General features: G+C 33.0%; 1 protein-coding gene across 3 annotated transcripts in view; it reads left to right on the forward strand.

Annotated features, from left to right (window-relative positions):
* FREM2 (FRAS1 related extracellular matrix 2) overlaps positions 1-17,141 on the forward strand; it is a 209,317-nt gene that overhangs the window by 82,781 nt on the left and 109,395 nt on the right. For all 3 annotated transcript variants that reach the window (XM_016161361.2, XM_016161362.2, XM_016161363.2), the window contains 2 exons: positions 7,037-7,162; positions 8,279-8,530. In XM_016161361.2, coding sequence (XP_016016847.2) covers positions 7,037-7,162; positions 8,279-8,530 — 378 coding nt within the window. The remainder of the gene's footprint in view (positions 1-7,036; positions 7,163-8,278; positions 8,531-17,141) is intronic.

Genomic DNA, 17,141 nt, shown 5'->3' on the forward strand with positions numbered 1-17,141 from the left:
ATTGAAGAAGATACAAATAAATGGAAGCATATACCAAATTTATAGATAGGAAGACTTAACATCGTCAAAATGTACATACTACTGAAGGCAATCTATAGATTCAGTGTGATCCCTATCAAAATACCAATGACATTTTTCACAGATCTAAGACAAATAATCCAAAAATTTATATGAAAACATAAAGATCCTGAATCTTCACGGCAATCTAAGAAATAAAAACAAAGTTGGATGTATTATGCTACCTGATATCAAACTATACTACAGGGCCAAAGTAATCAAAACAGCATGGTACAGGCATAAAAACAGACACATGGATCAACAGTACAGAATAGAAAGCCCAGAAATCAATCCACTCCTATATGGGCACTTAATCTATGACAATGGGGTAAAGACAGTCTCTTCAATAAATGTTGTTAGGAAAAAATGATGAGATATATGCAAAAAAAAAAAAAAATGACTACCTTCTTACACTATAGATAAGAATTAACTCAAAATGAATGAAAAACTTAAATGTAAGACCCCAGCTATGGTGGTGCTGGGAGAGGGGAGGGCTCAACAAAGGAATAATGGATATCACTGGCACTTTTGCCCAGGAGAAAGCCTCACCCCTGGCTCTCACTCTGACAACTTAGTGTCCCCCTGTAAGTCCCTGGTGCCCCCCGAGCAGCCAGCCAAATGAGTAGGTCTGTCACCGTGAAAGTCCGCTCTTTGACATGACCCCTTTAAGAGGCGTTTGCCACTGCCATAGCCTCTGTCTTACTCGGCTGCTGAAGACTGGGCAGCCTCACGTCTTTGCCCCCTACTACCTTCTGCCGTTGCTGGGTGATTTCTTATTTCTCTCCCTAGTTGTAGTGCTCTGTTAATCTAGACTCCCAGGTGACTCTGCTTGCTGTTTGCTCCATGTTTCCATCACACCTTCGATGTGGTCATAAGAGGGAATGAATAAAGCCTCTATCTTCTACATCATTTTGCCCGGTCTCCAGCGAATATTTTTTAAAGATAATACAATAATATCTCTTTTTGAGATTTTATACTTAAAAAGTTATGCTTATTCGTGGCAGTCTAAATATGAGCTTCTAATATATATGTGTGTATATATATACACACATATATATATACACATACACACATACATACACATACACACATACATACATACATATACATATACATATATATGTGTATATATAATGTATATATGCTAATATATGTGTATATATAATGAGTTGAAAAATAATGGTAACTGGAAAGTCTACCAAGAGGGCCTTTCTTTAACTCTCTTTTTCTAGTTTTTCTCCCACGGACCACACATTTCTACAAGAAGTTAAGTCAAAAGAGGACCATACTTGGTGCTGGGCCTGTTATCCCGTCAAACCAAGTGTAGGAGTGGATTTGAGAGCTAAGGACAAGCTCTGAACACCCAGCTTTCTTTTTTATTTCTAATTCAAACCCACTCACTCCAGCAAGAAGTCCTGGCTTGCTTAATCAATCCTCCATGGGTCATAGTGTGTAGGAGGAGCCAAAACCTAGGTACTCAAGGTATTAAATTAAAATCCCACATGTGGGATTTTTCTGAATAACTTATTTGGAAAAAAAAAATGGCCAGTATAGATTAGAGTGTAGAATAAACATATAATCAACTCTGTCTTGGTTAGCTTGGGATTCTAGAACAAAATATCACAAACTTAGAAATAAATATTCCTTGCAGTTCTGGAGGCTGGAAGTCCAGGATCAAGTTATTGGTAAGAGCTCTCTTCCTGGCATATAGTAAGAAACCTTCTTGCTGTATGCTTATAAAACCTTTCTTTGGTACTTGTGCTGAGAGAAAGAAAGAGAGAGAGAGATCTGCTTCTTATAAAGGACATTAATCCCATGATGAGGGCCCTATCCTGATAAACTCATCTAAACCTAGTCACCTCCCAAAGGCCCCACCTAGAAATATCGTCACACTGGGAGTGAGAGCTTCAACATATGAATTTTGACCCACAAGAAACTTTAATAAATAAATGAAACTTTCTGTGATATTTCATACTAATGCCATTCTGTAAATTACCTGAGGACCGCCAACCCCAAGATGATACCAGAGTTAATTTCTGTAAGTCAATTAAAGGAAACTCACTGATTTCATTAGATACTTGACTAGAATATTTTATGGCACTTTGTGTAAAATTTTATACTGAAGTTTTATGATGATTTCTATGTTTAAATTTTATATTTGGTAAAAATCCTACTATTAATAATAGAAGTAATTTTTACCCTTACTGAAACTCATCTTAAAAATAAGAAATGATATTTCTCTAGATATCAGTCTGGTCCCTTTTAAAGCAAAACTTCTTGAAAGAAATGTCTATGCCTATTTTCTTCTAGTCTCTCTCCTTCCAATCAGGCTTTTGCCCTCTTTACTCCACAGAAACATTTCTGGTGAAGATAACTAGTGACTTCTCTTTGCCAAATCTAGCGATCAGTTCTTGGTTCTCAATGTACTTAACTTGACAGCATCATTGGAAACAACAGATCACTTCTTTTTTTTTTTGAAACACTTGTTGCACTTGACTCTAGTACCCACACTCCCTTGGTTATCCTCATCACTGAGAACCTTCCAAGCTTCTTTTGCTCAGTTTTCTTTAATACCCTGACTTTCAAATGCCCTAGTTGGTCCCTGGATCTATTGTCTTCTTTATCTATGATTCCTCCCTCAGTGACTTTGTTCTGACTCATAGCTTTATATACCATCAACATGCCAGTGGCTCCCAAATTTATATTTCCGATATGAACCTCTCCACTGAAATCCAGGGTTGTATATACCCACCTGGTTAATTTGACATCTCATCTTGGATATCTAAAAGACACCAAATTTTAGTATGTCCAAAATGGAACTTCTGATTTCCAGCCCTAAATTTGATTCTCCAAAGTCTTTCCCACATCTGTATTCAGGAATTTTATCTTTCTACTTGGTTAAGACAACAAAATTTGAGGTCGTCCTTGATTCTTCTCTTGTGTACCACATCTAATCCATTAGAAAACTCTTTTGGCTCTTCCTATATATGTTCTGCAAATGGCTGTATTATACCACCTCCACTGCCACCACCTGGTCCAACATTTCTGATCTCTTCCCTGAATAGTTGCAAAGCCTCCTAACTGGACTCTTTGCTTCATCTCCTGGCCCCTAATGTCTATCTCACAACAACCAAAAATATTTTCCTTAGATTATGTCAAATTATAGTACCCCTAAGTTCAAAACTCTATTGTAAGAGACTACATATATAAACAAGGTCCGATTACATTTTAAAATACAACTTTGACCTACAACCTATAGCAACTAGGGAGCCAAATCATATCTTTTAGAGCAATTAGCCCAAAATGATCAGGACTTGATCAGTAACTGACAGCTTCTTTAATTTTCATCCCTACTTTCAGTCTAAGCCTAACCAGAGAAAGCCAAAATCCTTCCCTAACCAGCCAGATAAAATTCTTCACTTCTACAACATGTCCAGTCAGAATAGTTAGCATCAATAAACTAAAAAAAAAAAAAAACCACACACACACAAAAAACAAACAAACAAAAAAAAAACTAGTGTTGGTGAGGATGTGAAGAAAAGAGAACCCTGGTGCACTGTTGGTGAGATTGCCAACTGGTACAGCCACTATGAAAAACAGTTTGGAGGTTCCTCCAAAAATTAATTGCACTTGTGGGTATTTATCCAAAGAAAATTTAAACACTGATTCCCATATTCCACCTCTATGTTCACTGCAGCACTATTTACAAGATATGGAAGCACCCTAAGTGCCCATCAGTAGACAATTGGATAAAGAAGACATGGTACATGTATGTGTGTATATGTGTGTATGTATGTATGTGTGTGTATATACAGACACACACACACATATACACACATACATGTACCATGTCTTATATATATATATCAAACATTGATATATATATATAATACATATATATGTATGTATTTGTGCATGTGTATGTATATACACACACACACAAATACATACATACACACATATACACACACACAATGGAATATCACTTAGCCATAAAAAGTTGAAATCTTACCATTTGCAACAACATGGATGGACCTAGAAAGAATTATGCTAAGTGAACTAAGTCAGGCAGAGAAAGATAAATACTATGTGTTTTCACTTACATGTGGAATCTAAGGAACAAAATAAATGAAGGAACAAAACAAAAACGGACTCAGAGATACAGAGAACAAACCGGTGATGGCTAGATGGAACATGTTCTTTGGGCCTGAGTGAAAAAGGTAAAGGGATTAAGAAGTACAAATTGATAGTTACCAAATAGTCAGGAGATGTGAAGTACAGCATAAGGAATATAGCCAATAATATTTTAATAACTATGTATAGTGCCAGGTGGGTATTAATTGGAGGATCACTTCATAAATTACATAAATGGGTAACCACTATACTGTCTACCTAAAACTAATATAAAATAATATTGAATATCAATTGTAATTTAAAAATAATATTTTTAAAAAATGCTTTACTTTTAGTTAGCTCACCTACAGCTTCCCCATACCAACAGCTTGTATTCAGAACGTAGTTGCAGCTTTCCCTTTATTCCACTCAAAGCTTTTTCTCTCCTCCATCTGCCTTGGAGTCTCTGCTAAATACAAGTAATGATGGCTGACTTCCTTACTACAGCAAACTGAATAAATATCCTTTGCTTGTTTTCATCCTATTGGGTGGTCTTTATTTCCACAATTTCTTTCTTTACGTAAAATACAAAGTCTTTCCAATGGTTCTGAAAGTTCCAGGTGACCTGCCCACCACTCACTTTTTTGATCTCATGTCCTACCCCCTCCTCCTTGCCCAATTTATTCAAACCACATTAGCCCCCTGACTGTTCCCTGTACACACCTAGCACAAGCTGACCTGAGGCCCTTTTCACTTATTCATCTGTTTGCCTGGAATTCTCTTCTCTGAGTTATTCACATAGAGTGTCTCAACCTTGGATCAAATAACTAAATAGAGATACTTTCCATGAATTTTCTACATAACACTCATGGTATATACCCTACCTCAGCCCTGCCTTGTTTCCCTCAGCACACTATTTTCTTCAAATCATTTGGCCCTTCTTAACATATGATATATTTTATTGTTTTTTGTTTATTTTTTTCCTCCTCTCTACTATAAAAGTAAAACAGGAATTTTGTTTACTTTTATATCCCTTTCTTGCAAGTAGTTGCCCAGTCAATGTTTGATAAATAAATGATTAGTTACAAAATCTTATATCCACCATTTTAATGGTGCCATTTTTTAAATTGGTGTATCAGTCAGAGCCCCAGAAGAAAACAAATGTTTCACTCAAAATGAGTAACTTAAGAATTTTTAACATACTATTTACAAAAGTGAGGGTAAGGATTACAAAACCTCCAGGTGTATCATTAGCAAATATCTTCTCCCAATCAGTCAGCTGTCTTTTTTGTTTTGTTGATAGTTTCCTTTGTTGTACAAAACCTTTTTAGTTTTATGTATTCCCATTTGTTTATTTTTTTCTTTTGTTTTCCTTGCCCAAGGAGATATAGCCAAAAAGAAATTGCTTTTAGCAATATCAAAGAGTTTACTGTCTATGTTTTCTTCTAGAAGTTATATGGTTTCAGATCTTACATTTAAGTCTTTAATCCATTTTGAGTCTATTCTTGTATACAACGTAAGAAGATGGTCTTCTTCTTCTTCTTTTTTTTTATGTCAGTACCATTCTGTATAGATTACCATAGACTTCCTCTAGGCCTGAGGGGTAAGGGAAGAAGAAGTTAGCTGAATCCAGAGAGTCAGCTAGGGTATCCAGGAGACACTATGACCTTTGCATGGGGCTGTGCAAAGGGGAACCCCAAGGAGAACCAGGAGAATGAATGCTGACCTTATTCAACTCTTGCACAGCCCTCTGAGCCCTGCTGTGTTCTTCTTTGGCTGACTCAACCAGAGCACGAGGGAAACCTTTGATGTGGTTCACATTAATTAGTTCCAGGGGCACAAGGTAGGGTGGAAAAGGATGGAACATGGACCTCAAGGGCTGTGTTCTCTATTGCAGTAGTATTTTATAATGATCAGAAGCAGTGTGACTTACTGTTTTAAAAATACCCATGAAGTATTTTCTATGTGTATATGAAACTTTCAGTGAAACAGACTACAGGCAAAGTATCTGTTTGAGGATTATCATATCAAATGATTGAATTAAATGTTTTATCGAACTAAACATAGTTTTACATTGAACTGTGATTTTTCAATAATTTATACTACTTTTTATTATTTAGTGTACCTTTAAAATACCTTAAAAATGAATCACTGAAACATATAAATATAATGTTATGTACTATGTGTTATTGTTATTCCTCTAGGAGAGATAGGAAACCACAGATTTGTTCCTTATGGCTGATAAAAAACATTTATAAATTCTAAAGGAACTGTTATTTAAAAATCTACAAACAAAAAAAACATGTTGAATAATGCATTAATATTATGTTTTAACCATCAATCATTCAAAAGGAATACATTTTAAGTAAAAAGAACAAATATAGTAGACATTACAGGCTCTGAGTTTTATTCTTGACTTATCAGGAAGACTCCTTGAAAAATATGTTCAACTCTATGAGTCTGAGTTTCTTCATCTGTAAAGTAAGAGGTGGGACAAAGATGACTTCTGAGGTCTCTTCACATCTAAAATTTGACTACTCAATTAAAAGGTGTTGATTTGTACCAAGAGAACAAAATTGGTTGTAAAGGAACGTATCCACAGCACGTATTAATTAGAAGAGAGCCATTACTGGAGATAAAAGCAATGTTGGGTTTTATTTCTAGGTTAAGAATTCGTTGGCCCAGAGCCTGCATGTTTTATAACTACTTCTTCTCCACTCTTCTTCCTCCTTCCCCTCATACTGTGTTATTCTAAAAGAATATGCAAGGTGGGAGGTGAGGAATCAATCATTAGAACAATTTTAATTTGCATAAAATTGTTTCAGAGATAAGAAGCTCAGTGGCTGTGATTGTGTTTTCTCCTTAGAATCAAGTGTATTTATTCCCCAGTCTGAATACTTCATCAAAGAAGATGTTGGTGAACTGTTCATTCCCATCAGGAGAAGTGGAGATGTGAGCCAGGAGTTGATGGTGATCTGTTATACACAACAAGGTACCTCATTTGCAAACAAACTAAACTAAAATGTCCCCCAAAGATATAAATAAGCTTCATTAACATGTTAGAGACATAACATTATGTCATGAGTGATATAATCTATTATTATAATTTTCACAAGGAGAAAAAAAGCATTGATCCAGAGGTTTTGCTTCACTATGATACCTTCGAGGACCCCTCTAAAGAAGACCTGGAAGGACCCTGCTGCCACTTACCAAAAACATTTCTGATTCACTTAGCTGCTTATTCTAATTGTCAATGCTTTCTGGATTGCAAGAAATTGAAGCCTCCTCCCCTGTCCAGGCCTGCTCAACTAGAAGGGAGTAATTGTTAAAAAAAAAAAAAAAAAAAAAAAAAAAAAAAAAAAAATGAAAAGAAAAAAGTAGGGGCAAAGAAATAGATACCCAAGGAAATAAACTAATTTCAAACTCGTTTGAAACTCATCTCAGTCAAATTTCAAAATACTTGTCTTTGCTCATGGGTGAGCATCCCCTGAAGGGTGATTGTTTGTAATACAAAATTAAAATTAATACATGATATTCATTAATGTGCTAAACACCTTTCTAGAAAACAGGAAAATTTTCTAAAAATGCAAAAGTAAAAGTCATATACATTATTGAGATCTGAGCTGACAATCTTTAAAATTTCCATTAATGTATGCGAATTGAAGGGTAGTAGAAAATAGTGATTTAAATTTCAGACTTCAGAGCAAGCGGTTTAATTTCTGTAAATCCCAGTTACCAAATGCATGAAACCCAATAGAGTGCTTGAGAGAATTACTGAGGCAATGTGTATAAAATGCTTGGCACTTCACTGCACACAGTAAGAATTTGAATAGTAGGAACTAATATTTTGTAATATCATGTTGTTCTAAAAGACCACTGACAGAATGTAGATGATAAAACACTTGAAATGTAATATTTGCCATATGGTTGAGACCATTATGAAGCTGACTCATGATGCTAGAACGGTATACAGGTGCTATTGCAATTTTCAGGGGTATTCATAGATATTAATTGACCATTAAAATACTGCATGTGAAAATGATTGTTTCTGAAAATATCTTTGTAAAATGTTTCTCATAAATACCTTTTGGGTTTTCTCTGCTTCGAGGAACGGCAAGTGGAACTGTGCCAACATCAGTGCTTTCCTATTCCGATTACATATCCAGGCCTGAGGACCACACCAGTGTTATCCGCTTTGACAAAGATGAGTGTGAGAAAGTGTGTCGGATTGTTGTTATTGATGACTCTTTGTATGAAGAGGAGGAAACATTCCATGTCCTTTTGAGCATGCCCATGGGTGGAAGAATTGGATCAGAGTTCCCAAAGACTCGGGTTACAATCATCCCTGACAAAGGTGATGGTAAGTACTAATTTACCTAAAAATGATTCCTCCTAGCAGGGAAGACCAACACAAAGCACAGACTTCTGGACATAAAAATGAGAGTGTAAAAGAATATCACATGTGCCTTTATTTTATGCTTGATTTTATGGTGTGATTAAGTTTGAATTTGGCTGCATCAGTCAATTTGTCTTTTTTGATTTAATATTTTTAAAAAGCAAAAATTATACCTGTGTGTTTTCTTTTTTTTTTCTGTATGGTTTATTTTACAATGCCATTTGCCATTAGGTGGTTAAATTTTTTAAATGTCATGATAAAGAATGGCAGCAATTTTAAAAATTTTAATCTACTTTTTGTTTTGCGATGCTTTTAAAAGCTTATATTTTGTAACTTTAATCTCTGTTTGAACTCATTTTTCAAAGAAACCCATCAGACAAGGCTGTTAAATGAATAACTAGAAAGGTAATAAATATATGGAAAATTTTAAATCCAACAGACATCTCTGTGCCCTCAAAAAGGAAGGGTATCCAAGACTACTATTCCCGAAGGAAATGACACTTTCACAAGGTAATCCCTCCTGAATAGAAAAAGGAGCAAAAATATCTTAATCTTTCCAGTTCAAGAAATATTTGTTCTTTCTTGTGAGGAAAGAGAAAACAAAAGAAAGATTGTGATTAATCTAGTGAGAAAAGTGAGAGCAGTGAACTAAGAGATAGGACCCCCAGTACTTAAATATTTTTCTTTTCCTCTTGAATTTTTCCTCATGGTACATGAAAGAGGAAGAAACTGGTAAATAAATTTTTTGGTTTAGAGAGAAGCTAGATAAGATTCAAAAGACTTTAATTCAAAATAATCTTAAAACTCAAGAAGTTTCTACCTAAAACTTAGGTAATACCTTGCATGTAGAAGCTACTTTAATATATTTAAATACTGCCTTAGTTTTTTAGTTTAACAAATAATTCAATTCTTTATTTAAATAAATACAGAAATTTTATTTTTAAATTCAATTGGTCTTAGAAAGGAAGCTAGTATTTTAAATGTCAGCCAAAACAGAATAGTCCACACTAAATGCCTATCTGCTCACTTGTGCTCCTCTCTCTTTTCTGTCTCTTTCTCTTGCGCTCTCTCTCTCTCTCTCTCTCTCTCTCTCTCTCTCTCTCTCTCTCTCATTCTCTCTCTCACCTCCCTATCTCTATTAATATAGAAAGATAAGGATAGACTTGATTTTCAAATGTAAAATAAAATTGATTACCTTATTTCAGTTTGTTTTGTTAGCAAAATTTTGTTACCATCTGGATTGCTATAAGATGCATATGGGGAAAAAAATAAAGGTACAGAAAAAAATTTTTTTGAGGTATAATTGTCATACAGCATTATATTTGTTGAGGTATACAATATAACGATTCGATATTTGCATATATTAGGAAATGATCACCACAATAAGTATAGTTAACCTTCATCACCATATATAGTCCCCAAAAATGCTTTTTATGTGTGAACAGGATTTTTAAGATTTAGCAACTATTAAATGTTATTAACAAATATTAGCAACATCCAAATATGCAAAACAGTATTATTAACTATGGTCACCATATATATTGTATACATGTGTATTCCATCCTCATGACTTGTTTATTTATAAGTAGAAGTTTGTACCTTTTAATTTGCTTTACCCAGTTTTGCCTATCCCCTATCTCCTGCCTCTGACAACCACAAATCTCTGTATCTATTGAGTTTGTCTTTTTTTTTTTCTCTTTAGAGTCCATATACAAGTGAGATCATATAGTATTTGTCTCTCTGTCTTATTTCACTTAGCATAAGTTCATACATGTTGTCACAAATAGCAACAGTTTATTTTATTTTTTGGCTAAATTCCATTGTGTATATATGACACATTTTTTTATCCATGTATCCATCTATGGACACTTAGTTTGTTTTCATATCTTGCTATTGTAAATAATGCTGCAATGTACATAGAGTACATATATATTTTTGAGTTAGTTTTGCTTTGTTCAGATAAATACCTAGTAGTAAAATTGGTGGAACATATGGTAGTTTCAATTTTAATTTTCTGAAGAAACTTCATGCTATTTTCTATAGTGGCTCCACCTATTTAAATTATCATCAACAGTGCATGAGGGTTCCCTTTTCTCACATCCTTGACAACACTTGTTATTTCCTGTCTTTTTGATAATAGAAATCCTACCAGGTGTTAGATGATATCTCATTGTGGTTTTGATTTGCATTCCCTGATAATCAGTGATGTAGAGCATTCTTTTATGCACTTTTTGACCATTTTTATGTCTTCTTTGTAAAACATCTGTTCAGCTCTTCTGTCCTATTTGGGGAGTTTTGCTATTAAGTTATATGAGTTTTTATGTATTTTGGACATTAACTTCATATCAGTTATATGTTTTGCAAATATTTTCTTCCATGATGTAGGTTATCTTCTCATTTTGTTTACGGTTTCCTTTCCTGTGCAGAAGTTTCTTGGCTTGATGTAGTCCCACTTGTTTATTTTTGCTTTTGTTGCCTTTTCTTTTGGAGTCAGAGCCAAAAAATCATTGCCAAGACCAATCAATGTCAAGGAGATTACTTTTTACGTTTTCTTCTAGGAGTTTTACAGTTTAAAGTATTACATTTGAGTCTTTAATACATTTTGAATTAATTCTTGTGTGTTGTGTAAGATAGTTGTCCAGGTTTATTCTTTTGCATGTGGCTCTCCAGTATTCTCAACATTTATTGAAAAAACTGTCCTTTTCCCATTGTATGTTCTTGTTATAAATTAATTAACCATATATGTGTGGGTTTATTTCTGGGTTCTCTGTCCTATCCCATTGGTCTATGTGTCTATTTTTATGCCAGTACTATACCGTTACAATAGCTATGCAATATAGTTTGAAATTAGGCACCACGAAGCCTCTAGCTTTATTCTTCTTTCTCAAGATTATTTTAGCTTTGGGGTTTTTTGTAGTAGCATACAAATTTTAGAATAGTTTGTTCTATTCTATGAAAAATATCATAGCAATTTTGATAGAGATTGCATTGTCTCTGTAGATTTTGTTGAGTAGTTTGGACACTTTAACAATATTAATTCTTTCAATCCATGACCATAGAATAACTTTCCATTTATTTGTGTCTTCTTCAGTTTTTTTTATCACTGTCTTCTAGTTTCAGTGTATATGTCTTTCACTTCCAAGGTATTTTATTCTTTTTGATACAATTGCATTGGGATATAATCCCTTTTTTTTAGTGTACTTACTATTTTATTTATGTATTTTAAATTTATCAAGTACAGGTGACATACAATATTATATTAGTTTCAGGTGTATGACACAATAATTAGACATTTACACTTATGCAGTGATAACCCTTATCACTTATCAATTTGGTACACATTTGACACCATGTATACTTATTAAAATGTTATTCACTATATTCCCTATTTTGTACTTTACATCCCATGACTGTTTTTACAACTGTTAGTTTGTACATCTTAATCCCTTTTTATTTTTCACCCAACTCCCCTCCCATCTGGCAACTACCAAAAGGTCCTCTGTATCTATGAGGTTGTTCCTATTTTGTTTGTCCATTTACTTGTTTTTGAAATTCCACATATAAGTGAAATTATATGGTCTTTTGCTATCTGACTTATTTCACTTAGCATAATACCCTCTAACTCCAGCCATGTTATTGCAAATGGCAGGATGTCATTCCTTTTTTATGGCTGAATAATATTCCATTAAATATATGTACTACTTCTTTTTCTATTGATGGACACTTAGGAACCTTTCATATTTCGCCTATTGTAAATAATGCTGCAGTAAACATAGAGGTGCATATGTCTTTTCGAATTAGTATTTTCGATTTGTTGGGACAAAAACCAAAGTGGGATTGCTGGATTATCTATGGTAGTTCTATTTTTAATTTTTTGGCACATCCATACTGTTTCCTATAATGGCTGTACCAACTTTCAGTCTCACCAAACAGTGCACAAGTGTTCTCTTTTCTCCACATCCTTGCCAACACTTGTTTGTTGATTTATTGATAGCCATTCTGACAGGTGTAAAGTAAAATCTCATTGTGGTATTAATTTGTATTTCCCAAATGATTGGTGATGCTGAGTATCTGTTCACATGTTCATTGGCCATGTTCTTTGGAGAAATGTCACTTCAGGCTCTCTCCTCATTTATATATATATACACATATGTATATATATATATATTATATATATATATGTATTTTTACTTATTTATTTTTCATTTTTTATTTTTCAATTACAATTGATATTCAATATAGTATTAGTTTCAGGAGTACAACATAGTTGTTAGATAGTTATAGAACTTAAAAAATAATCCCCCATTAAGTATAGTACCTCCAGACACCATACATAGTTATTACATTATTATTGAAGATATTCCCCAGGTTGTACTTTACATTCATCTGACTACTTTGTAACTGCCCACTTATACTTAATTCTCTCACTTTTATTACCTATACCCACTTCCATATGGTGACTATCAAGTTATTCTCTATCTATGAGTTTATTTCTGTTTTGTCGACTCATTTATTTTGTTGTTTATATTACACATATAAGTGAAATCATATGATATTTGTCTTTATCTAACATATCACTTAGCATAATATACTCTAGGACCATCCATATTGTCACAAATGGTAAGATTTCATTCCTTTTTATGGCTGAATATGTTTGACTGTATATATGTACAACATCTTTTTTACCCAATTGTTTATTGATGGACATATAGGTTGTTTCCATATCTTGGCTATTGCAAACGATGATGCAATAAACATATGATGCATAACTTTTTGAATTCGCATTTTGGATTTTTTAAAAGTAAATGTCCAAAAATGGAATTGTTGCTTCATAAAGTAGTTCTATTTTTAATCGTTTAAGGAAACTTCATACTGTTTTCATAGTGGGCACAACAATTTACAATCTCACTAACAGTGCAAGTGGGTTCCCTTTTTTCCACATTCTCGCCAACACTTGTTATTTCTTGATTTTTTTTTTTTTTTGATGACAGCTCCAACAGGTGTGAGAGGATATCTCATGGTGGTTTCACTTTGCATTTCTCTGATGATTAGCAACATTGAGCATCTTTTCATACGTCCATTGGCCACCTATATGTCCTCTTTGGAAAAAATGTATATTCAGGTGCTCTGTTCATTTTTTAATTGAATTGTTTGTCTTTTTGGTGTTAAGTTGTACGAAGTCCTGCTATATATTTTGAATATCAACCCCTTATTGAATGGTGAATATCTTTTTTTCTTTCAACAGATTGTTTTTTTGTTTTGTTAATTGTTTCCTTTCCTGTGCAAAAACTTTTTAGTTTGATGTAGTCCCAGTTGTTTCTTTTTTCTTCTGTTTCTCTTACCTGAGGAGGCATTTCCAAACCAATATTACTAAAAGCAGTGTCAGAGACTTTGCTGCCTATATTTTCTCTTAGGAGTTTTATGGTTTCATGTCTTACATTTAAGTCTTTAATTCATTTTGAGATTATTCATGTATATGGTGCAAGAAAGTGGTCTAGTTTCATTCTGAGTGTCTTCTGTTCAGTTTTCCCAACACAATTTATTGAGTAGACTGTCTTTGTATATTTATTCCATTGTATATTCTTACCTCCTTTCTTAGCTTAATTGACCATACAGACATGGGTTTATTCCTGGGCTCTCTGTTCTGTTCCATTGTTCTATTTTTCTGTTTTTACTGCCAGCACCATGCTGTTTTAATTACTATAACATTGTAGTGTAGTTTAAAATTAGGTAGTGTAATACCTCCATATTTGTTCTTTTTTCTCAAAATTGTTTTGGCAATTTGGAGTCTTTCATGGATACATATAAATTTTAGGATTATTTGTTCTAGTTCTGTGAAAAATTTCATTGATATTTTGATAGGGATTGCGTTGGGTGGTATGGACATTTTAATGATGTTAACTCTTCCTAGCCACGATCATGTTATATCTTACCATTTATTTGTATTTTCTTCAAGTTTTTTCTTTAATGTCTTATACTTTTCTGAAGTTATATCTTTTACCTCCTTGGTAAAATTTATTCCTAGATAGTCCATACATTTTTGTAGAATTATAAATAGGATTGTTTTCTTAATTTTACTGTCTGATAATTTGTTATTGGTATATAAAAATGCATCTGATTTCTGAATATTAATTTTATATCCTACTACTTTGCTGAATTTAATTATTAGTTTTAATAGTTTTCTAGGGGACTCGTTAGGGTTATCTATATATAATCATTTTATCTGCAAATAATGACAGTTTTAATTCTCCCTTTCAAATTTAGATGCCCTTTTTTCTTTTTCTTATCTTATTGCTATAACTAGGATTTCTAATACTATGTTGAATGAGAGTGGTAAAAATAGATATCTTTGTCTTATTCCTGACTTTAAGGAAAATGTTTTTAGTTTTTCACCATTTGACTTAATGTTAGCTGTAAATTAGTCAAAAAATAGCCTTTATTATGTTGAAGTGTGTTCTCTCTGTTCCCACTTGAATGAGAATCTTTATCATAAATGGATGCTGGATTTTGTCAAATGCTTTTTCTACATCTGTTGATATGATCATATGATTTTTATCCTTCATTTTTTTATGTGGTATATCATGTTAATTAATTTGCAGATAATGAATCAGCTTGCATCGAGGAATAAATCCCACTTGATCATGGTGTAGTATCTTTTTTTAATGTATTTATGAATTTGGTTTGCTAATATTATGTTGGAAATTTTTGCATCTATGTTAATCAGGGGGTATCGCCATATAATTTTATGGTTTTATAATGTCTTTGCCTAGTTTTAAAATTAGGGTAATGCTGTACTTTAAAATGAGCTTGAGAGCCTTCTCCCCTATTGAAGTTTTTGGAATATTTGAGGACAATGTGTATTAATTCTTCAAATGTTTTGTAAAATTTGACTGTGAAGCTATTATCTAGAACTTTGGTTTGTTGGGAGGCTTTTTAAATTATTATTATTTATACTATTTTATTGGTAGTTATCAATCTGCTCTGATTTTCTGTTTCTTCTTACTTCAGTCTTGAAAGATTGTATTTTTCTAGGATTTTTTAAAATTTCTTCCAGGCTATACAATTTATTGGCATGTAATTGTTCTGAGTATTTTCTTGTAATCTTTTGTATTTCTGTGGTGTCAATTGTCACTTCTTTTTATTTCTGATTTTATTTATTTTTGTTCTTTTTTTCATAATGAATTTGGCTGAAGATTTATCAATTTTATTTACCTTTTCAAAGACCCAGTTCTTGGTTTTATTGATCTTTTATATTGTTCTTTTAGAGTCTATTTCATTTATTTCCATTCTGATCTTTCTTAGTTCCTTTCTTCTTTGAGCTGTTTGTTTGGCTATGTTTGGGCCTGTATAACAATGAAGTTCCCTCTTAAAACTACTTTGGCTGTGTCCCATTGATTTGAGGTCGTTGTGTTTTCATTATCATTTTTTTCAAGGTATTTTTTATTTCTTCCTTAATTGCATTGCTAAGCCATTTATTGTTTATTACCATGATTTTTAGCCTCCATGTAGTTTTCTGTTTTTCAGTTTTTTCCTTGTTATTGATTTCTAGTTTCATACCATTGTGATGGGAGAAGATGCCTGGTATGATTTCAATCCTAAATTTATTGAGCCCTGTGTTGTAGCCAAATATAAGGTCTGTACAGGAAAATATTCCATGGACATTCAAAAAGAATACATATTCTGCTGCTTTGGGTGTAGTGTTCTAAAATTATCAATTAAATTAATCTGGTGTAAGGTGGCATTTAAGGCAGCTGTTTTCTTGTTGACTTTCTGTCTGGAAGACCTATATATTCATGTCAATAGGGTATTAAAGTCCCATACTATGACTGTATTACTGTCAATCTCTCCCTTTATATCTGTCAAGATTTGCTCTATATATTTAGATGCTCCTTAGTTTGTGATGTGTAAATGTTCACATGAGTTATATCTTCTTGTTGGATTTAGTCCTTTATCATCATGTAATATTCTTGGTCCCTTATTATAGCCTTTATTTTAAAGTATATTTTTACTCATTTAAGTATTGCTACCCTGGCTTTTTTTCATTTTCGTTTACATAAAATATCATTTTCCATCTCTTTATTTTCAGACTGCATGTATCTTTTGATCTGAAGTGGGTCTTTTGTAGGCAACATATATATGGGTCTTTTTTTTTTAAATTTATTCAGCCACCCTGTCTTAATTTGGGCATTTAATCCATTTACATTTAAAGTAATTACTGATAGGTATATACTTGTTGCCATTTCATTATTTATATTTCTGAGATTTTATTTTTCTCTTAAAGAAGTCCTTTTATTATTTCTTGTAATACTAGTTTGGTAGTGATAAATGTCCTTTTTTTCTGTCTAAAAAGCTCTTTATCTCTCTTCAATTCTAAATGAAAGCCATGTTGGGTAGGGCAATCTTAGTTGTAGGTCTCAGCTTTTTAACACTTTGAATATTTCTTGCCAATCTCTTCTGGCCTTCAAAGTTTATGTTGAGGAATCAATTGACAATCCTATGGAAGCTCCTTGTAGGTAACTAACTGCTGTTCTTTCAATGCTTTTATGATTCTCTCTTTGTCTTTAACCTTTGACAT

Source organism: Rousettus aegyptiacus, unplaced genomic scaffold, assembly GCF_014176215.1.
Source record: "Rousettus aegyptiacus isolate mRouAeg1 unplaced genomic scaffold, mRouAeg1.p scaffold_m13_p_11, whole genome shotgun sequence".
NCBI classification, from domain to species: domain Eukaryota; kingdom Metazoa; phylum Chordata; class Mammalia; order Chiroptera; family Pteropodidae; genus Rousettus; species Rousettus aegyptiacus.